Source organism: Eschrichtius robustus, chromosome 2 (assembly GCF_028021215.1).
Source record: "Eschrichtius robustus isolate mEscRob2 chromosome 2, mEscRob2.pri, whole genome shotgun sequence".
Taxonomy (NCBI): Eukaryota; Metazoa; Chordata; class Mammalia; order Artiodactyla; family Eschrichtiidae; genus Eschrichtius; species Eschrichtius robustus.
Window position 1 is genome coordinate 147,942,448 of NC_090825.1, and position 23,331 is coordinate 147,965,778.

Here is a 23,331-nt window from a genome sequence, read left to right on the forward strand (position 1 = left end):
GTTCAGCAGCTGGAGAAGACATTTGAAATTAATTTCTATGCCATGAAAACAAACAAGCCACATGGCCACTCTGTATAAACTGATGTGGGACCTGCTTAGACATAGATTGCTGAGTGAGCAAAGCACGGTTGAAAGCATGTGTACAGGGACTTCCCTAGTGGCACGGCGGTTAAGAATCCGCCTGCCAATGCAGGGGACACGGGTTCGATCCCTGGTCCAGGAAGATCCCACATGCCGTGGAGCAACTAGGCCCGTGCGCCACAACTACTGAGCCTGCACTCTAGAGCCCGCGAGCCACAACTATGGAGCCCGCGAGCCACAACTACGGAGCCCGTGAGCCACAACTACCGAAGCCCGCATGCCCTAGAGCCCGCGCACCGCAAATACTGAGCCCACGTGCCGCAACTACTGAAGCCCGTGCGCCTAGAGCCCGTGCTCCACAACAAGAGAAGCCACTGGAGTGAGAAGCCCATGCGCAGCCACGAAGACCCAACGTAGCCAAAAAAAATAAATTAAATTAAATTAAAAAAAAAGAGAAAGCATGTGTACATTATGTTATTTGATTAGATGAAAAACTCGTATACCCATGGCAGGACACAGGCTGTAAGGGTGGTACCTCTGAGCAGGGGGCTGTGGGTCGGGAGTGAGAAAGAGACTCACACAGTTTGCCTTTTTATACAGCTTGATGATTTTTCTTATCACTTGCATGTATTACTTCTTCCAAAAAAAAGTAAAACCCTTAAACTCTGCCCTGTACAGCTTTTTCAAAGTTTGGAAGAACTGGGGAGTCATTCTAGTATGCCCCATGTCTGGGTGTGGTTTTGGAGGCTTGGTGGGGACTCTGGGGATGTCCCTGTCCCGCCCTTCACTTGGAGTCTGAGATCTCGGGGTTCCTTTTCTTAGGGCATTGGCTCTAGACCGCTCAGGTTCCTGCCCTCCCCACCCCGCCCCCCCACCTGCCACCCAGTGTGTCCCTGGGCCACTCTCGTCCTCTTTCTGAGCCTCCATTTCTACACCCTCACACACGGACTCATACCCTCTTTCACACGGGAGTGTGACGTGACAGGTATCTGTTAACACTCCCAAAGCAGGGCATGTGGTAGGTGCCCCACAAACACTTGTTCTCTGCCTTCTTGCCTCAGAATGTTTTTTTTTTTTTAAATAAATTTATTTATTTTATTTATTTATTTTATTTATTTTTGGCTGAGTTGGGTCTTTGTTGCTGCACACGGGCTTTCTCTAGTTGCAGCGAGCGGGGGCTACTCTTCGTTGTGGTGCGCGGGCTTCTCACTGCAATGGCTTCTCTTGTTGCGGAGCACGGGCTCTAGGCATGCGGGCTTCAGTAGTTGTGGCGCGCGGGCTTAGTTGCTCCACGGCATGTGGGATCTTCCCAGACCAGGGCTCGAACCCGTGTCCCCTGCGTTGGCAGGCGGATTCTTAACCACTGTGCCACCAGGGGAGCCCAGAACGTATCTTTGACTGTATATTTTGCCATAGATAGATGATGATAATAATAACGATGGTGATGATGACAAATAACCTGGTTTCAGCGTCAGTCAGGACGGCTCAGCCAACCAGGTACAGACTCTCAAGGATGTGGCCGAATCAGCAGGTGGTACTGGGAACTTTTCTTTGCGGGAAACTGAGGGTCAACCCACTGGCCAAATCACCTTCCCCAAATCACCACACCCTCCAAGGTCTCCCTGATGAAAATCCTAATAATGAGCTAATGCTTGAGCCATTATTACCTGCCAGGCGTTATTTCAAGTCCAGTTTCTGTGTTGTGGAAATTCTCAAGCAGCCCCATAAGGCAAGTGCTACTACTGGTGCCATTTTACAGATGCGGAAACTGAGGCAGAGAGAGGTTAAGTTAATTTACCCAGGGACACACAGCACGTGAGTAGTGGGACCACACTGTGTGAGCCATTGGCCACGACATGCCTCTATGATAAACCCAGATGAGGCACACTCAGCCCTTATTCTGTATTCTGGGGGCTGGCTCCCTGCCTTATACGAAACCTATTATTACCTCCTGTGTGCCCAGCCCCAGGCCAGGCACTGGAGCTGTGGAGTTTTTGCCTTCCAGGGTATCTATCACTCTAGTGAAAGGGAGAGCCACAGATAACATTTGGAAGGTGTTCAGATAGAGGCAGGGAACACAGAGGAAAGAGTGACCAGCTCAGCCTCTGAGGGTTGGGGGAACTTCTCACCAGAAGGGACATTTGAGTTGGGCCTCAACCTGCAAGGATGAGTAGGAGTTCACCAGGCAGAGAGGATGACCAAGGAGGAGGAGGGAAGATGGGGAAGGACATCCCAGACAGGAGCCATAGCATATTTAGGAAACAGCACGTGGCTCGAGGTCGCTGGGTGGTTAGATGTAGGGGGAGTATCTGGAGATGAGTTGAGGGCCAACCCCTGGGGCACTCGTTATGTCCTGACCCAAGGAGTGAGTCCAGGGTCACAAAATCCAACCTCATCAAGGGCCAGGCAGGCGAGATAAATCCAAGTGATGTGGACCGACCCTGGAGCTCCATTCTGCTCTCTCTGCATTTCAGACTTGTAGGACCCCAACTCTTCACTCCCACAGAGAGTTGTCCCTTCTTTTGAAGCACAGCACTGAGTATCCTCATGTTCTCGCCTCTGCTAGGGACACGGGCACAATGTTGATGGGACCACAGCGGGTGGTGATGGACGGCAACCAACACTCTGCCTCAGCCTTGGAATCTGGGTGGCAGGAGGGGATGGTGGGGCCTGTAACAAACTGGTGAGCTCAGAGGCCCTGTGGGAACAAGGGCTTGAGTGTTCTGGAGCAGCCAGAAATCTGGACTTTTATGTGAAATCTCTGGATTGTTCAATGTCAACTCCAAATTTTAAAATATGCATCAGTCGAGCCAAACAGAACACATCTGTGGGCCACCGATTTGCAGCCCTTATTTTCTGACTGACTTCTGCATGAGAATGCTGTTATGGAGGGAAGGCGGGCTGGCCCCTTGGAGGATCTGCCTATTTGGGGGCATGGGGGGGTGGGGAGGTCCACACGGGAGGGTCAGATCAGTTCCAAAGGTGGTCTACCTTTCTGACAGTGGGGCTGCTTCATATTGAGGCCAAGAGTAAGAAGGGGCTTTGGGGAGGGTCTGTGGGCCTCTGTCCCCCTCCCTGTAAGCAACTTTTCTCTGAGGGCAGGGTCGGGGGGCTGGCTTCCCTCCATCAGTGCCCACCACCCTTAACTGGGTGTCTGTGTTGTTTCTTCCAGTCTCTATCTGCTGCTGCCTCTTCATCCTCTTCCTCTTCCTCTCGGAGCTCACCGGATTCATAACGACAGAAATGTAAGTTACATCGCCCACTGGTGAGGCATTCCAGAGCTTCTGGGGACCCCAGGTGAGAAGAGAGAGGGGCTTCTCGGAGAGAAACCTCCGAACCTTCTACCTCCTGTTTCCAAGCCTGTGGCATCAGTCACTCCTCTGTTTCTTAAAAGGGTTTTAAAGCCAGAGCGAAAACCAACATTGCTTTGTTAAAGCTGAAGAGAAAACTTTGGTTCCCTTCTGGGGTCACGGAGGCACCTCCCGGGTCCGCAGATGAACAGAAATCATTTGCTCATGTTTGCCGTCCCTGTGTTTGGCCAGTGGGCTTTTTTCCCTCTGAGTCATCACAGGGTCGTTTGATGTTAAAGCTGGAAGAAGTCAGAGAAAAATGGGGGCAGCTTTCTACCCGAGGCGGTGGAGGGGGCGGGGTTCTGACATCGGAGCCTGGCCCCCTCAACCAAGCCCCCTTCCCTGTTCTAGGCCCACACTGGGTGAGGAGTCAGCATGGGCTTCCTGGCAGCGGGTTGACGCACTGTGAATCCATCCCCAGTTCCTAGAATCATCTGTAGTTCAGATAACCTAGTAAATGCTCTGGGGCCTGTGTAACACCGAATGCCATTGGAATTATTCAGTCACAGCCTCATCAGATGCCCCTCTGAGAGGAATTAGACCCAGAAGCTTCCTGCCTTCACCTCTGGCTTCCAAGCCTCTGCATTTCCATGTTTATAACCCAGAAAGTCATCACGGGGCTGGGCTCTGGCCACCCACTCCCCTGTCCAACACTGGAATTTTCTTTCTCACTCATGGAATTTCTTGGTTTCCTGTCAGCCACAAGACAATAGGAAACTGAAAACATAGCTGCTCAGCCCAAGATGGTCCTTGTTGCTCTGTAACCATTACTGCCTTAATCCTCAAACAGCCCTGGGAGGTAGTTGTCCCCTCTTTATAGATGAGGAAACTGAGGCTCAGAGAGGTGAGGGGACTTGTCCACTGTCTTGCCCACCGCACCCTCCCCCCCACCCCAACTCGTTTCTGAATATAGCTTCCCGCCCTCCTCTGATGTGGGAGAGTTTGTCTTCCGTCTCTCTCTGATCCTGTTTTTAACTCTGATGGCACCAAAGCCCCAGGAGCCTCATGGAGTGTTGGAAAGAGCACTGGACAAGGCCTTGGGAGAACCAGGGCCAGGTCCTTGCTCAGTTACCACCTGCTCTGTGACAGGTGGCAAGTTGCCAAACCTCTCTGGGTCCCAGTATTTCTGGCCAAACAAGGGAGGGTACATCAGAGGCAAGGCTTCCTTCCAGGTCTGGGGAAGCTTGTCTGCTTCCCAAGACATAACTCCTTGACCAGGCAGGGGTCAGACAAGGAGCTTTGTTCCCCCTGGACTCTGTCCCAGTCAAGTGTGCACCTTTGGGCCACTGGATATTTCACGGGTCATCCCATCATGATTTGGAGGTGGAAGCAGGGAGAGCAGCCAGAAATTGAGACCTGCTGGCATTATGAAGGACCTACTGTGTGCCAGGCACCTGCTGGTCTCTCCAGGTCACATCCCATTCCCTGGGAGGGGGTTTCTGTGCAGGCCTCTCATGTTCGGAGCCAGATGAGAAGTGGTACCCAGGTGACAGCAACAAGGAGGGAGCCCTGACCGTATCCCAGGTGCCAGGTGCAAGGCTTTACCTATTCCAGGCAGGGACACTAGCAAGTGCAAAGGCCCTGAGGCAGGAATTACCTGGTGTATGTGAAGACAGAGAGCTGGTGTGGCTAGAGCAAAGTGAGCAAGCAGCGAGAGTAGAATACGGAGCAGGTGGACCCGAGTCAGGCCAGGCTCTGTACATTGCCATGGATTAATGGTGATCATCCTTGGTCCTGAGCCCTCAGAAGTCAGGCATCAGGTCTGTCCGATTTACTACCGTGTGACTCCATGCTCAGAGAAGCCAAAAATGCAGGCGGTGGACACAGATGGTCCACAAGCAAACGCAACGGAATGTATCAATTAGTGATAAGGGCTCTGAAGAAAAAACAAAGCAGGATAGGAGATAGAGAAGGTATGGGATATTTTGTGAGGCTTTAACAAGATTATTGACCTTGAAAGGTGCTTAACATAGTGCCTGATATACTTTAAGATCCATATCCCTTCAGGCATTTATTCATTTCATATTTCTTCCCTGTCTAACAGGAAAAAGGTTGTAAGGCCACTCAGCACCTGTCATGTGATGAGTACTCTGTGAGTGTTAATTTTTTTGTCTCCCCGCCTTGAGTTAAGAAGGGGCCTCCCTCACCTCCAGCTGACATTCTGAGAGGCAATTCATTCAGCCGATCGTCAGCTTAGCCCATAATGAGGCAGAGTGCCTTGGCAACACCCCAACAGGTAAATTTGGACGTCAGAGCTGGTGACTGCAGCAGGAGGAGCCCCGCTGCTGCATGCAGGGCACTTGAGCAAGCCCGGACAGCTCACTCCATTTACCAGGGCAGGACTCACTTCTTTCTCAAGAGCACAGTGTGTTCCCACTGCTCTGTCCCCTTTCCCTCTCCAGGACTTCCTCTTCCCGGCTCCTGGGGGCATTCTGAACACGCTGGTCCCACCACATCCCCGGGGAGGAAGAAAGATGAGGGGAATCAAAACACGAGGGGCCATTCATTCAGTGTTTGCCTTGTGTCTGGCCCTGGGCTAATAAGCACTTCCTCACCGGCAGTGAGAGGGCTGGGGAGAGGCAGAGCAGTGAGGGTGAGAAGAGAGACCTGTCCGGGCCAGAGGCTCCATCCATGATGATGCGGTGACCCTAATGCCTCCTTTCTCTCTGCGGCCTTGTGACCAAGGTGCAAGAGTTGCCCAAAGGGAGTCCTCGCGGGCGAGGGCTCCACAGGAAAATCCAGAGGACAGAGGATTGCACCTTGGGGTCCTTCCTCTATCAGAAGCTTCTCCGACCCCCGGGAAGCCCTGCTGATCCGGGAAGGACCGCAGGTCACACTTCTTTTCCTTTTCTGGGTGGCTGGCCCTCCCTGGCAGTTTTGTGACCACAGTGGGTTGGCCTCCCCACCCCCGCCATGAGATTGTAACCCAAGGAAATGAGGTCACCTCTGGTTGGATCAACATTGCTCTAACGCTGGCCTGTGGTTATCAGTGACATAAGAGGCTATTCTGGCCCAGCCCGGTGGGGAGGGGAACCTGTTTGGGTGATTGGACTTCAACCTGGACATTAATTATCCTTGGGAAAGTGGCCCCCCCAGGGTGCTCTGAGGCTCTGTGTTTGTAGGGGAGTGGCATCCTGCTCCTCAGAGAACGTGGCCACAGAACATTCCAGCCTGTGACTGCCCAGGCTCCGGCTGCTCTTAATTATTAACCTGATGAGGATTTATAACAAGAAAACGTAGTAACTGGAACTCTCCATTGATCATTTATAGCTTAATACAACTCAGACTTTTCAGTTGTGATTTATAATAGGCAACCACATGCCAGCCACCTAAGCTAGCACTTTACAAGCTCATCTTATTTAACGGTCACAAAACCCCTTGAGCCAAGTACTACTGTTGACATTAGTCTCACTTTATAGCTGGGGAAACTGAGGCACCAGGAAGCTAAAACCACAATGCAGTTGGTAAGTGGTTAGCGCGAGAGTCAAACCCAGGCCTGGGGCTTCCCTGGCGGTCCAGTGGTTAGGACTCTGCACTTCCACTGCATGGGGCACAGGTTTGATCCCTGGTCAGGGAACTAAGATCCCACATGCTGTGTGGAGTGGCCAGGAGGGGGAAAAAAAAAAAAAACACCCAGGCCTGTCTGATGCTAAAGCATAGAATTGGTACCCAGATCCCCATATCCCGTCCTTTTCTGCCCAGAGCATTTTGGAGCCCCACGGACATGGCAGCTGCTGCTTTTTGGTCAGAATAGTTCACTGGGAGACTTGGATGCGCCCTTCTGGGGGGAGGTGGCCTCACAGGCAGGAAGCCATTGCCCACCGAGTTGGAACTTGGACGTTACCTTGAACTGTGTCCTCACACGCTCTAGTAGCAGGCCCAGAGTGGGTAGGCCAGTAACTTAACCAGGAGGAGGAGCTCGATGGCTCCCTAGGAGCCCAGCTTACCCACTCTGAGGCCTGGATTGTGAGCCAGGGCCGGGTAGAGAGCCATGGTCATCACGTGGAGGAGCAATGGGAGGCCTGAAGGCTTCTGAGCATAGAGTGATGGGATGGGGTTCGTGCCTCGGAAAGATCACCTCTTGCAAAGATGGGTTTGGGGCGGGGTGACCCTGGAGGCCAAGGCCTGGTGAGGGGGCTGGGCGATGACCCAAGGCAGAGGGGCTGAGGGTCCCAGGGTGATGGCTTTGGAGAAAGGGGGTGGGGCAGGACTAGGTGGCTGCAAAGAGATGCTTTGGGGACATCTGCCTGGTAGGTAATAGGTACACTTACTTACACCTGGAACGGTCTAGATTTGAAAACTCAAGGTCCCGGAGAGCTTGCTTGCATAACCTCATCCCTGCCCTCCCACTCCCACCCCAAGCCCTTTACTGCGAGCCTCACTCCTGGGTAAGTTTCCATTAGATCAAATTATTAAGCATGGAGGTCAGCGACTTTGGGCAGGAATCCGAAGTATTCAAGTGCTCTTCTAAAAGCAAATAAAATTGTTTTCTGTAGATGTCATTGGACTCACGCCCCAGCCTAGAATTTCAAGGCCCTCCGTTACATTCCACCTACTCTCCCCCCACCCAAACCTCCCTGGTCCCTTTCTTCCTCTCTCCCTACATGGCCACTGCTTACTGACCCCCATGCAGTCCGACGCAGTGTGGCGTCCCCCACCTGGAATGTGCCCCACCCCCCAAACAGAGGTTGTAAGCACGAGCTCTCTGCTACCGCTCAGGGAGCCCTCGTCCGGGGCAGGGCTGCGGGTGGGAAGGAGGCAGATGCTGCAGCTCCTGGTGGGTAGAGATGACAGAGGGAGGCTTGAGGGACACAAAGGGAGTGGAGCCCTTAGCACCTCCTGTCCTGTAGGTACTTGGGCCATGGGTGGGGTAGGGTGGGCATCTGCAGATTATCAGAAAGATGGTGGCCCCTGCATCACAGGTCTGCTTGGGGACCACCTGCCTCTCCATCTTTCATTGATCCTGCCCCACCCAGTGGAATGTGGTGGAAAAAGCATGGCTCTGGGCATCAGTGGCTCCAGTGTCCAATCCTGCCTCTGCCTCTTCCTCTTCCTGGCTGTGTGATCTTAGTCAATCTTTTATCTACCTTCCTCTGAGCCCAGTTTCATCCTTGTGAAAAGAGAACAGTAGCTCCTATTAAACGCTGGCTTGCTGTTTAAATGAGATAGTACTGATATATGTGAAAAGCCCCAGCATAGTGCCTGGCACCAGCTGGGTGCTCAGAACCGGGACATCTTGGATTAGTTCTAAGCAAGGCAAGCTTTTGTGTGGGCCTTAGAATATACCAGGGGCCTTGCACACATGTTTAATCCTCACCACAGTGCTGTGAGGTAGATCCTGTCTCTGTGCCTGTGATTATCAACTCAGTAAACATTGTGATGTTCATAATAACAATAAAAGTAGTGAGCATTCACTGGGCACATGCTCTTTTCTAAGATTATGTCTATGGTTGTCCCTATTTCACATCTGGGGAAATTGAGGCTGGTGAAGAAGGCAAAGCCCCTTGTAGAAGGTCAGCCAGCCAGTGGGTAGCAGAGCTAGGATTTGAACCCTGAGAGCATGGAAATCCAACACGCCGCCTTATTCTCTTTACCCAGAGGGGCCTGTGCTCTGTGCTAGGCCCTCAGACACAAATGATAACGTGCACACCCCTGGCCCCGGGACAGCCTGCAGCTTTACTGCCAAGTCCTCACACAGCCCTGTGAAGTAGCGAGAACCGTTAGCCCTCTTTTTCTCCTTTTCTTCCTCCCCCCTTTCCTTTTTTCCTTTCCTTCTTTCTCGTGAGGTATGTGTATGATGTACAAACGGCAAAGTGCACGAATGTTAAAGGTGAAGCTTGGTGAATGCTTGCCTGTGTTCACACCCGTGTCACCATCACCCTGTCAAGACAACACGTCTCCACCTCCTGGGAGGTTTCCTGGAGCCCCCTCCCAAGTCAGGAACCACCACCACCACTGTTCTGACTTTTATTACCATAGATTGATCTTTCCTATCTTCAGACTTCATAGAAAGCTTTCCCAGTTTTACAGTTGGGGAAACCGAGGCTCAGAGAGGCGAAGCAACTAGTCCCAGGTCCCCCAGCTTCCAAGTGGCAGAGCTAAGAGGTGAGCCCACATCTGTCTGCCACTGCCCCACGGGTTCTCATCACCCATGCTGGTGACAGGAGGAGTCAGGCCCACAAGAGCCCCCGAACAGCAGTGGTGAATCCACAAAAAGCATTGATTTTCCCTCCAGGTGGGCTGATTTCTAACCTCTGTTTGCCTTTTAAAATCAGTTCAGCCAATAACGTTAACTAGCCTTGGCAGGCTCCCGCGAGTGGTGCTGAGGGCAGGCCTGCAGTGCTGGCATGGGGTGGCAGGAGGCCAGGGGCCCTGGAACATTTTCCTTGGACGTGGAAGGCAGCTGTATTGACCTCATGGGGCGGGCGGCACAGGTGATTGAACCATGTTTATCCTGCAGCCCGGAGCCCGTCCAGAAGGTGCCTGGGAGCAGCCAGTCCTGGCCTTACGTAACCAGACTGGCCCCAAGCTCTGCAGGCCAGTGAGTTTTCCATCTCCTCTGCAGCACTTCGGCCCCTTTCTCTGGGGCGGCACTTCAGCCCCTGGGAGCCTGGGTTCCGTGGGCTGGGAGAGGCCTCCTGGGGCCTCGAGGGTGAGCTCACCTTGGTGCCACACCTGGGATTCACCTTGCTCTGTGTTGAGGTCACCTCCAGAGGATTGCCAGGGGATGACATCATCCCACAATCCCTCAGTGACGTGCAGGGGCCCAGCCCCCAGCCTCCCAGGTAGGAAAGGTGAGTAGCTTCAAGGAAGAGTCTCACTCAGCTGGGAAGGGAAACTGGGGGCTCTCTCTCCGTGATGTTCTGTTAATCACCCAGTGATCTCGTTACTCAGCAACCCTACAGAGCTGCGAATTAAGGCAGGGGTAGAAATTGGGCACTGAAGGCTTAAGAGCATTTGGCTGTGAAGAAGTTGATTTTCCTCCAGCATAACCTCCTGTGGTCCCCATCGCTCCTCTGCCACTGGCTCATTTGTTCTTCCTGATCTCTGACGTGGGCCAATGCTATGAGCCTGCCAAGCCCAGGCCCCTGTCTCTTCTCTCACACCCTGTGGCCTCAGAGGGCAAGGGCCCCGCTCAATTTCTCCTTTGACCCTGGATGCTGAGGACGAGAGGGAGGGGAGGCAGTGTGAGCCCTGGAGAGCCTGGTGGAAGGCAGACCTGAGTTGGGGTTCCATCTTGGCCAGCTCTTGCTGTGTGACCTTGGGGATGGGACTCACCTTCTCTGAGCCTCAGTTTCCTGGTTCTAAAATGGGGATCAGTGGAATTCCCTGGTGGTCCAGTGGTTAGGACTCCATGCTTCCAGTGCAGGGGGCACGGGTTTGATCCCTGGTCAGGGAACTGAGATCCCGCATGCCGCGTGGCACAGCCAAGATAAATAAATAAATAAAATAGGGATCAGGACATTTCACAGGAGCAGAAGGGATAAGATGAATGCATATAGGCCTGATGGGGGCCTTTCCTGGCTTAGTGGCCTGGAGGCCCAGCGATCTGAAGGCTAAGCCGAGTCTGTTGCTCTCTTGTCTCTGGAAACATCCCTGTGACCCCCACAAGGAAACAAGCTCCAGGTATCTTTTTGAGCCTACATTTTCTTGTTAATTGAGCATCAGCTGTATCACACTAGGAGCCAGGGGCACAAAGACAGGATCTTAGTAAAAATGAAGTGCCCTTGCCCTGGCCTGACTCATTCTTTCCCAAAGAAGTGGCCATTTACAAGGCTGTCTTAGAGGCCAGCTGTTTAGAGCTGACAGTCCTTTATTTTACAGCCTGTGGACAGGACCCACGGGGCCTGATTCATGTTTAAAATAACCACAGCCCGGCCACCTCAAGCACTGCCCCGTGGCTGCCCGTTAGGCTGGCCTTGAGAATCGGTGCCCTCTCCCCGTGGGGAGTTTACCCGGGAATCAGAAGTGAGCTTCAGCCACAGCCATCTGGTGTCCGCTCAGCGGCTCCACGGCGATATCTCCAAGTCACCTTGAGCTCGGCACGGCCGTATGGAACTCGGTACCTTTCCCTCCCCAGTGATCCTGCTCTTCTTCCAGGGGCTCCCAGCCCAGTGAATGGTTCCAGAAAGAAACGTGGCCGTCTACTTGCATGCCTCCCTCGACCCGCCCCTGTGCCCTGTCCGTCAGCGAGTCCTGGCTGCTCCGTACACCATACCTGCATCCCTCCCTCCTCTCCATCCCCACCACTCTGAGTCCAGACCACCATCTCTGACCTGCACCACTGCAGCAGCCTCCCAGGTCTCCCTAGTGCACAGGGCCCTCTGGTTGGTCCTACGCCTCCAGAGGGATCCTATCAAAGTGCCAGCCTCACCATGCTACTGTGCTTAGGATCCAGTCTGATGGCCTCTGGCCCCCACCCCTTCTCCGACTGCGTCACACCCGCTTCCCTTGGCTCTGTGCTGCAGCCATGGTGACCTTGGTCCAATTACCCCAACGACCCATGCCCTTCCCGCTTCCAGACCTCTGCAGTGCTGTCCTGACAACTCTCCCTCCCTCTTTGCCAGGACAGCCTACTCATCCTTCAGACCTCAACTCCCGTCAGAGACGGCTTCCCAGCCCGCTCTCCCCAGGGGTCTATCACCCCGTGAGTCCCTCCCACGGCATCCCACAGCTTTCCATCAAAGTTGGGATAAGGTGTTTGTTTAGGAGCTGAGTGGTCTATCTAAGCTCAGTGAAGGCAGAGACCGTGTCTGTCTGGTTCCTCGCTGTCTCTAGTGCCTGACAGGTAGTAAGTGCTCAAAAAGTATTTGTTGAATACTTAGCATGTTGCTAACAGATCCCAGTGTGGTGCCATTGTCCCCAGCAGCAAGGTGGCCTAGCTGTCCATGGAGCCACCTGCCCACACCGTGCCTCCCCCGCCCCACCTAGATGCCCACCTCCCTGTCCCTGAGAGCTGCAGGTATGTTACCTTACATGGTAAAGGGAACTTTACAGATGTGATTATGTCAAGGGTCTTGAGATGGGGGATGATCCTGGGTTATCCAGGTGGGCAGGATGGAATCACAGGAGTCCTTACAGGAGGGAGTTAGGAGGTCAGAGAGGAGAGAAGATGCCCTGCGGCTGGCTTGGAAGATGGAGGAAGGGGCTATGAGCTGAGGCCTCTAGAAGCTGAAAAGGGCAAGAAAACTGATTCTCCCCAGGAGTACAGCCCTGCAGACCCATCTCAGACTTCGGACCTCCAGAAGTATAAGAGAATAAATGTGTATTGTCTTAAGCCATTAACTTTGTGATAATTCATTCCAGCAGCCACAGGAAAGTAATACATGTATTCGTCTAGCTGTGTCTAGAGCTTTGTGAGAGCCTGGGTGAGGATGAGTACCCAGAGAATCCTCGACTTCCCAGCCGGCTGGGGGGTTGGGAGGGTGGGGGGTTGAGTGGGAGGAGCTCAAGAGAGGAGGGAGTCAGGAACCGTGGGCCTGTTGGTACCTGGCCCTGATCCCTAGAACGGTCTCAATTTTCATGTAAGTGTTCAGAACACGCCATTAACAGTGGGTGGTGGTATCCCCATTTAACAGAAGGGTTCACAGAGGTGAAGTTATCTGCCTGAGTTCCATAGAAAAATGGCAGAGTCACGATTGGAAAATGAATCCGTCTGACTCCGTGCTCTTGCCGCCGTCCCGTCCAGTCCTTCTCCCCTCCTTCTAAGGGGTAAGGCCGGCATTTGGAGAGCGCCACGGAGATGGGAGCCCTGCTCCCCCTGTGCTTGAGCAGGTCCAGGCTTCCCCCAGATGGGAGTCTGGGTTGTCTGAGCAGTGGTCACCAAGTGAAGTGTCCCTGGCTGTCCCCTGCAGCCGGGATGGGTGTCCCCATCTCAACAAGGCTTCTGTACTTGTCTCCTTCAGTGTGAACGAGTTGTACGTCGATGACCCGGACAAGGACAGCGGGGGCAAAATTGACGTCAGCCTGAACATCAGTCTACCCAATTTGCACTGTGAATGTGAGTATTCCCAGCAGCTCTCTGCTCCGGCAAGACACTTCCTCTAGACAGTGCTGTGTGTGCAGAAATGGCGAGATAACCAGGACAAGTTAAGTGGATGGCAAGCTGCAAACAACGGGCAGCAGGAAACTCTCCCCGCTTTTGTGGGGCAGGACGTAATCAAATGTGCACACACTTGGATGTTTTTTGGAATAAAAAAACACAAGACACTGCCAACGGTTTACCTCTGGAGAGTAGCCATGTTGGGAGGGGGGAGGCGCGGACAGTGTCTCTGAGGTCCAGCTCCCAAGAAGTAAAACCTAGATTTTCTGCAAGTGGTTTATTGAGAGAGGGCTCCCAGGAGGAACCTGTAAGGGCATGAGGGTGGTGAGAAGACAGACAGAGGTGTGTGTTCAGCTGACGTCTAATTGCGGCCTGATCCCACGGGGAGCCATGGCGTGTGAATGACGTCGTAGTCTGTCTCGCCTGGTAGCAAGGGGGCTGGGCTGTTAGTATCCATACCCTCGGCTGATGGGTACAGGGTGGTGTGTGGGGATGGGTGGGGGCCGTGTAACCTCCCAAGCATCCCAAGGCAAGGGGACCTCCAACCAGCCAAGAGCAGTCACCAGGAGAAGGATGCAGCTCTGAGCTGTTAGCAGCCGTGGCAAACATCCTTTTTGACTTCACACTCCATCGTGTGTCTGTGTGTTTTGTTTTGTTTTACTTTATGTGTTTCAACCAGGAGAATGAATTACCTGTGTAAAACAGAACCCACTGGGAGTCTGGTTTGGAGTCAGATTCTGGCTCCTTTGTTTACTAAAACTGTGTGACCCTGGCTAAGGTGACCCCTCTGAGCCTCAGTTTCCTCAACTGTGAAATGGGTGTAGTGCCATCTCTTGCTTGAGGTTGTTGGGAGGATCTAATGAGCTGGTTCCTAGATTTGTTAATGAGTAGACTGGGTTTCCAGCTGTCCCTCTGCCCCAGCCTGGCATGGACCCCATGCAGACCCTTCTCCTCCTTCTACTCCCTTCCTTCCTCCTGAAAGGCAGAACATTGGGCGGGTCTGTGGCACAGATGGGGAGAGATTCCGCTCTGTTATTGCTTTTGGTGAGAATTACATCACAGTTTTGAATGCGCCATGGGCCCCGAGCCAGGGAACCTGTTGAAATGGGTTGGTTTTATTTTTATTTTTTCTCTTTCTCTCAGAGAAATAATTTGTCTGGCAGCTTCTCATTCAGGAGTTGGTTGTGTCTCTGGAGCAAGGAAATTCTGAGGCCAGAGGACTGGGACCCGGGGGGCAGGGGCAGAAAAGGATGTGGTTCCAGGCTCGGTCCCAGCTCCAGGCGGTGGCCCAGGAGGGGTGGGCGACCTGAAGCTGCCGGCTGTGCTAATCCACCGGGCCCTGCCCACCCCAGCGGCTCCCACTAGAGCCCCGCACTTCGGCTTTTCTTTCAAAGAACTTCGAATTTTTATTATAGGAAAAAGAAAATGCGTGCTCACTATTATACCTTTGGAAAATCCAGAGCAGCAGAGAGAGAAGTCGCCCATAATTCCACCCCCGCTGACAACATCAGTTGACATTTGATGCCGTTCCATCCCGTTGGCCTTCCGTTCCCTGCATTTCTAAACATGGCTGAGATCATGCTGCCTGTGCAATCTCATATCCTGCTTTTAAAAATAATCTTTTTCTGGTAAACAACTAATACAGGGATACATTGTTTTATTTTTAAAAAAGATACATGTTCAAAATACAGAAATATATAAAGAAAAAACTAAAAGAGGTACGTGCTTCCCACATGCCGACCACCGCAGAGGAAGCCCCTGTTAGCAGTTGGGACCCCTTCACTCACCCCTGTGTGTCTCTGTCTGTCTGTCTGTCTGCAAACATATGTCATGTTTGGTGTTTTTTGTTTTTTTTTTTTCTTTTTACATAATTGGGACCCAAGTACAGGGAACCTTTCTGGGATTTCTTCTTTTTTCCATTTATATCATGGAGCTGTTCTTATATTACTCATAATATTAGTAAAATAATAACCACAGCTGCCATTTATTCAGCTCTTACTCGGGGGCAGGCCCTGTCCTGAATCCTTTGGCTGTGTTTGTGCCTTAAGATGAGAGGTGTTCTAGCAGAGTGGCCAGAGGGTGTGGGCTCTGGATCCAGACTCTATGGGTTTCAAGCCAGGCGCCATTGTTTCTTAGCTGTGAGATCTCAGGCAAGTTACTTAACCTCTCTGTGCGTCAGCATCCCCCAGTATAGGATGGGTCTGATAATATTATCTTCCCCACAGGGATGTTCAGATGGTGCCTTCTTATGGAAAAGGCACTTGGAAGAGTGTCTAGCCCATAGTAAGTTCTGTTTTAATTTTTTTAATCCTCGCAAGCCTAGGATAGAACAAGCAACTGAGGCACAAAAAGGTTAGGTGACTTGCTCGAGGTGCCACAGTGTAGGGGCAGAGCCAGGAACCACAGGATAGGACAGACAGGACAGCCCAGACAGCCCCAGAGCTCACACTGCCCCTCCCCACATATGGGTTTGGCTCATTCCTTGTACCCACTGCACAGCATTCCGGAGGGGGGCTGTGCCATTGACCAGTGCCCCGTTGACAGGCAGTTGGGTTGCTTCCAGTCGTCACAATTTCAAATAAGGTTGCTCAGAGCCTTGTGCACACGTCTGGACGCGTGTGCGTCTGGAGGACGGGCTCCCCGGGGATGGAACTGCTGAGTCAAACGGGGACCTGCTTGCATTTCTTTTAATCCGAACATTACGACATCAGCATTTCCCACGTACGACAGACCCGGAAGCATCATTTTTAGTGGCGCGTCGCACTCCCTTGTATGGATGGGCCCTCGCATACTTCCATGCCCATTGAGGAATACTGGGTTCTTCCCATTTTTCCCTTTTACAGTCAGCTCACTGGAAATTGCTTCCAGCTGCTCTTTCTCTGTATCGCAACCTGCTTTCTAGCGCTCCGATCAGGGAAATCTCTGCATTTCCATAGTTTCCAGGGATCCTCGTTTGCCTCTTGGACCATCTCAGGGAATACAGTTGGCTTGGGCCTGCCCATTTTGCAGATTAGGAAGCTGAGTCACAGTAGGTGATGGAGAGTCACATTGGAGTCAGGACCAGGACTCCAGACCCCTTAGTGCACTGAGGAACCCAGAAAAGTGCCCACACTCCTGGAGGGCAGGGCCTGGAGGAGCGGGCATTGGGTAAAGGAAGATGTGAATGAATGACTGCCTGAGCCTGAATGACGCCCAGGGAACCCAGAGACTGTCTGAGATGCAGTAAGTGCTGACATTTATTATGTACTTGCCACCTACTGAGCATCAGGCCCCCTTCTAAGCCTTTTCGACACATATTAATTATCTGATCCTCGTGATTCTCCAAGGAAGCTTTAATTGTTATCCCCGCCCACTCCTCACTCCCTCCCCCCACCCGCGCCATTTACAGAGAAGGAAACCAAGGCATCGAGAGGTTAAGTGCCTCAGCCAAGGTTGCAAGCTGGTAAAAGGCAGGGCCGGGATTCAGACCACCTCCTAAGCCTGACCCTCTGCTGCCTCCCTGCAGCCTCACGGCTAGCAGGCTCTGCACCCCTGCAGCCTGCAGTCCTCCATCCCTGGCCCACTCAGCTACTGCCTTCCCTGACTCTTTCCAGCCGGCAGTGGCAGTGGCAGGGGACAGGAATGCTCGCTCGCTCTCGGTCCAGCCATCACTTTCTCCTCCTCCTCTGCTGGCTGACCCCTTTCTCTGTGGCTCTGGGCCCTAGACTGTGAGCTCCTGGATGGCCGGGGGCCCTGCCTGTCCATGAAGTGGATGAATGAGGGGTCCCGAGAGGAGGGGACTGGTCCCGTTTTTCTGGATGTTTGTGACTCTTCTCTCCTTGCCTCCTGCAGTGGTCGGGCTCGACATCCAGGATGAGATGGGCAGGCACGAAGTGGGGCACATTGACAACTCGATGAGGATCCCGCTGAACAATGGGGTGGGCTGCCGCTTCGAGGGGCAGTTCAGCATCAACAAGGTACAGAGACCCTGCCTGGTCCCCTCTCACCTTGCTCCCCATCCCCGTGGTCCCCTTCCTCCCTGGAAACTGGATGGTGGAGCTGTGTGCCCACTTGCCCTCCCCCGTGTCCAGAGCCCTGGCAAGCTGAGGGCCAGCATCCAGGCACCTGGCAGTTCCTGCTGAGAATCTGGGGCGGGGGTGGGTTTCAGGCTCCCTGAGGTTTGGAGCCCCAGCTGGCTGGTTCAGGAAGGAGCTACTTCTCTCCCCGACGCAGAAGGAGTGGGTGGTGAGAAGACGGTAGAATTGGCAGCCCTGAGCCCGAGTGTGCATCCTAGCCCTACCCCGTCTTGGCCAAGCAATGCCCTCCAGGTCACTAGACCTGTCTTAACCTCAGTTTTCACACCTTTAGGCTGAGGATGTGATGATATAGTAATATGATACCTTCTACTTTACAAAGTGTATGTGATGATTAAATGAGCACACGTTCATTCATTCAAAACACTTTTATGGAGCACCTGCTGTGTTCCAGGGTGGGTTACTGGCTCTGGGCAATGCCTGGACTAGGTGGGCAGCGTTCTTGCGCTGGCGGGGCTTCCGTTCTAGTGGAGCGAGGCAGACAGTGTGCAGACTGGAAAGCATTTCAGTGGGTGGTAAGGGCTGTGATGAGGAATGAAGCAGAGGAGGAGTGAGAGTGGATAGGTTTGAAAGTACCTGGTCAGCTCCAAAGGACCATTCAGGTATTGCTGTTGTTTTGTCGCTAGAACCAGGAACTTCAGATCCTAAGTTAAAGGTGTGAGCGCGGTGCATTTGGGAGAGCTGGGGAATCCCGGCAGCAGCCAGCACTCTTCTCGGCTCTTTTTTCTATAAGATTTATTTATTTATTTGGTTGTGCCGGGTCTTAATTGCAGCGCACGGCATCTTCATTGCTGCGCACGGCATCTTCATTGCTGCACACAGGATCTTTGTTGTGGCATGTGGGATCTTTAGTTGCTGCATGCGGGCTCTTAGTTGTGGCATGCGGGATCCAGTTCCCTGACCAGGGATCGAACCCAGGCCCCCTGCATTGGAAGCACGGAGTCTTAACCACTGGACCAACAGGGAAGTCCCTTCTCGGCTCTTTTTATGTGTTATCGCAGTGGAGCCTCTCAACAGCCTGTGAGGTGGCACCATTTTACAGATGAGGAACCTGAGACCCAGAGAGGTTAAGTATCTCGGCCAAAGTTGCACAGCTATCCCCATGTCCCACAACTCCCCTTCCCAATCCCAGCCAGGCTGAGCCGCTGGCTTCTGCCTGCCCTCCTGTAGCCTCTGCTCAGATGCCCTTCCTCTAATCCCTGCCATCTCATTGAGAGGTTGCAAACTCACTGGCCACACACAACCCAAAAACCAGTTACATTTGCCCCATACAGTATTCAGATCCATCAGAGTCAATATCAAAAGACCGGGAGTCCAGATTTCTAGCTTTTAAAAGTCAGAGGCTCTAGCCGCACTGGACCCGAGTTTCACTGGAAACAACGATCTGGAGCTAATGACCCCTTTAGACAGTATGCCCTCCTTCCTGCAGTCCCCGCTGGATGGCTGTGAGGCTTGGCCCAGATGCCTGGGACACCTGGACCTGTCTCTCTGTCTCCATGTGGTCTCTCCATGTGGTTTTCTTCCATGACAGCTCAGGGCTCCTTAAGAGCTAAAGCAGACACTATCACTTCTGCCAAACTTTATGGCTTAACAGGAATCAGGTGCCTGCCCAGGTTCCATGGGGGAGGGGGGGACCACCCAAGGGTGCGGGTGCTGGGAGGTGTGGTTCATGGGGACTCTCTTTGCTGATTAGCTACCACACAGGGTCTTCGCTGTGCCCCGTGATTAGGATTTATGGTGCTTGTGATGGTAGCCGTTTGAAGGTTTTAAGCAGGGAAGCAATGCAGTCGGATTTATGCTTTATAACCTCACTATCCAATACAGTAGCCACCAGCTCCGTTTAAGTTGATTAAAATTAAGTAAAATTCAGGCCCCCAGTCTCACTAGCCACACTGCAGGCTCTCCGTGGCCACATGTGGCTAGTGGCTGCCGTGTTAGCACAGGTAAGAAACATTTCCATCATCAGGGAGAGTTCTCCTGGACAGCAAACCTTTAGAAAGATCACTGTGTCATCTGTTTGGGGAGAGACTGGACAGGACCAAGAGCAGAGGTCACAGACAGTGCTTGTGGCAGTGGCATTGGAGAGAAGGGTCCAGATTAGGGAGGTGGAGTCAACAAGACTTACTGATCAATTGGTTGTGGGTGGTGAGGACAAGAGTGGAATCAGAGAAACCTCTTAGGTTTTTGTCTTGACAACCAGGCAGTCCCATTTTCTAAATATGGAAGCTTGGGAAAGCATGGATTCTGTGCGAGGTGGGGCTGGGACTCGGTCCTTCAGTTTTGGACACATTTCATTCAGGATTCCCATTAGAGATGTTAAATTGGAAGTTGAGGGGGTGCTTGTGGAGTGCAAGAGAGAGCTCTGGGCTGGAGATGTAAATGTAGGAGTCATCGGTAAACAGATGATGTTGGCCTTCATAGGCCTACATCAGTGCTACTCAAAGTGGGGCCCTCAGATTGCAGCAACATGGATGGACCTAGATGATTATTATACTAAGTGAAGTAAGTCAGACAGAGAAAGACCAATACCATACGATATCACTTATATGTGGAATCTAAAATATGACACAAATGAGAGCAGACTTGTGGTAATCAAGGGGGAGGGAGGGTGGGGAAGGGATGGATTGGGAGTTTGGGGTTAGCAGATGCAAACTATTATATATAGAATGGATAAACAACAAGGTCCTACTGTATAGCACAGGGAACTAACTATATTCAATATCTGTGATAAACCATAATGGAAAAGAATATTTTGAAAAGAATGTATATATGTGTATGACTGAATCACTTTGCTGTACAGCAGAGATGAACACAACATTGTAAATCCACTATACTTCAATAAAAACAAACAAACAAAGTGAGGCCCCCAAACCAGCAGTATCAGCGTCACCTGGAACCTGTTAAGCATGCAGATTCTCAGGCCCCACTTTGGATCTACTGAATCTGTGTTGTAACAAGCCCCCCAGGGGATCCTGATGCCACTCATGTTTGAGGATCATTGGTCTAAGCTAGATTACCTAGGGAGAGGTGTAGAACGTCCTAAACCTGGGGTCCACAGACGCCCCAGGGAATGCAGATCAAATTCAAAGAGTCTGTGAACCTGGATGGGGGAAAAAATGACATGTTTATTCTTACGAAGCTCTAACTCCAATTGAGCGTTCTCTTCTATGATGAATGTAGGCAGTGAACCATAGTAACATTAGCAGCACCCTTGACCTTGTCACCAATAGAAATTGCCGATATGTGTATCACATTAAAATTGTCACAGATCATTCTGAGCTGCTGTTTACACTCATTGCTGTTTTGAAATTACAGTAATTTGTTGACCTGCGATCAGGTCTTATTATTTGCTGCATTATCAAAGAGGCATGTGCAAATGTTTGATCTGTTTTAATTACTGTTTAAGACATCATTTCTTTCCTCTGTGATCCTATGTGTTTTATGCATTCGAAACTTTTAAAGCATTTAAAACGTAGGTGTCGGCAGACTGGCAACGGGTCCGTGGCACCAAAAATGTAAGAACCTAAGGTCTTGATAAGGATGCAGTTTGAGGACCGATTTCTGATGCGTGCCAGTGTTTGGAAGTGGGGAGGAAGGATAGAAGGAGCAGCCAGATAGGTAGGAGGAAACCAGGGCTGAGCGGGCCCCAGAATCTGGAAGAGAACATGAATCAAAGAGGAGGGCTGGTGCTGCAAGGACAGGGTGGACCACTGACCCATGTGCTGCAGAGAAAGCCCACGTGGGAGAGAAGGGGGCCACTGCACAGCCAAGCCCTTGGGATGCTGGCTGCAGTGGAGGGCATGCCTTGGAGATGAGGGAAGGCCAGTGTGGGCACAATGCAGGGAGGTGGGCGAATTGTTGGTGGGCCAGGCTCTCACTCTGCCTCTGATGCCCTCTCTCTGCCCCCATCTACGTGCCTGGAGAGCTGCTGCTCACCCACAGGTCTCGTTGACATGGGTGCCTGAGCGGGAGCCCTCCCTCCCCTTCCCCTGCCCCTGCCTCTCCCATCATGAACCTTATGTTGCTCTTGTCCGTATCACATTCTGACTTCCTTTGACCATTGCCCCCCGCCCCCGGCTCATTCACTCATACATCCTTCTCTTGAGTGTCTACTGTGTGCCTGGCTCCACACTTGGTACCGGGGTGCAGTGCCCAGAGAAGCAACTGATGTCCCTGCCCTTAGTGGCACTTACAGTCTATTACGGGGTGACAGGTAAACACTCAAACAAGCCAATATATAATTTGATGAAGCAGCCGGGAAGAGAATGAAGGGGGTGTTATGGTGGGGAATTAAGGAGGAGACCCACTGAGATAGGGTCATAAGGGAAGGCCTGTCTTCGGGGTTGAAAGATGGTTGAAGATGAACAGACACATGCCTGCCTCCCTATTGGGGGGGCCTCCCCTAGGAGGGTATGATCACCTGGGTTAAACAGATATAAACACCTCAGATGGTGAACAGGAGGGACCACGTTTACTCAGCACCGAGTATGGGGTGGGCACAGGAGAGACGGGACAACCACCCAGGAGATGGCCCAGCGCCACACTCTCCTCAGCTTGGCAAACATGCCCCAGGCTGCGGGTGGCTTCCCTTAGACAGGCTCCAGGGAGGCCCCCCGCTGGCTCTGGCTGAACCGGAGCTTGCTCTTTGGGGTCAGACAGACCTATGGTTGAGAATCCTGGCTACAATGCTCACTGGTTGAATGACTGGGCAGTTTAGCCTCTCTCAGCCTCGGTTTCCTCATCTGTAAAATGGGATAATGATACTGCACTCACAGGTTGTGAGTTGTGAACAGATTAAAATCTGTAAAGCACATATGGCAGTAGGGATGGGACAAGTCTCGGTGCCCTTCCCCGGCTGGCCTTAACTCCTGTCAGTGGGGTGTCTGTGATCTCATCATCTGGCACCCACTGTCACTTGGCTGCAAGTGTGCTCGTGAAATGTGCGTGGATAACGTCCAAGAAGTGAGTCTTCTCTGGTCAGGGGACAGCTGAGATTCTAGAATAGGGTCACACCAGCCCTCACCTTTTGGCTGCCGCCACCTATTGGGTTCTCACCCGACCCTTTACTAGTATTAACTCATTTAGTCCTTGTGACAGTCCTAAGGAAACAGGCACAAGGGATTAAGTGACCTGCTAAAGGGCCGGGAGCTAGGATTTGAACCCAGGCTGCCTGGCACCAGGGCCCCTGCTCTGTCTCCTGCACCCCTGCTTGTTGCTGCTTCTGGCCAGCATCTCGGTCACAGCTGAGGCCAGCCTCTGCCCCCCCACCCTTGGAGGGTTAAGAGTTCGTGTCTTCCTGGAGCTCTCAGTCAAGGGGTGCTCAGATAAGAAAGCCAGCCGTGATGACGGGCGAGGTCAGCAGCTGGCCCCCGCCCCTATATCTCCCAGCATCAGGCTCACACTTGCCCTGTGGCCCCCTTATCCATCCATCAGGAAGTCAGCCAGCAGCCAGATGTCAGAGTTCACATGTTTCAAGCTGCGCCAGCAGCCCCCAGCAGGCCCCCAGCAGCCCCGGAGTCCTTGCTTAATCACCCACCCCCCTGGAGGAGGACAGAATGGGCCAGGGTTTGGGGCCTGGCTCCATCTATATGTTTTTAAAACCCGTCAGAGACAATGACGTAGGTTCCTAAGTCACAGCTCTAAAAGCATCGTCTTTGCTTTCTTCAGCCCAGCGTGTGCTGGCGTGAGTCAGCCACCTGTGATGGATTCCGTGCCGAGGGGGAGTGGGTCACTGAGTCACAGCCTCAAGGGGCAGCAGCGGGTGGCACATGTGCGGGCGCCAGCC

General features: G+C 52.5%; 1 protein-coding gene across 1 annotated transcript in view; it reads left to right on the forward strand.

The window, feature by feature from the left end:
• The window catches only part of ERGIC1 (endoplasmic reticulum-golgi intermediate compartment 1), a 109,998-nt gene that overhangs the window by 58,985 nt on the left and 27,682 nt on the right, over nucleotides 1-23,331 (forward strand). Inside the window, exons 3-5 of the mRNA XM_068536369.1 lie at nucleotides 3,254-3,326; nucleotides 13,337-13,431; nucleotides 17,305-17,429. Coding sequence (XP_068392470.1) covers nucleotides 3,254-3,326; nucleotides 13,337-13,431; nucleotides 17,305-17,429 — 293 coding nt within the window. The remainder of the gene's footprint in view (nucleotides 1-3,253; nucleotides 3,327-13,336; nucleotides 13,432-17,304; nucleotides 17,430-23,331) is intronic.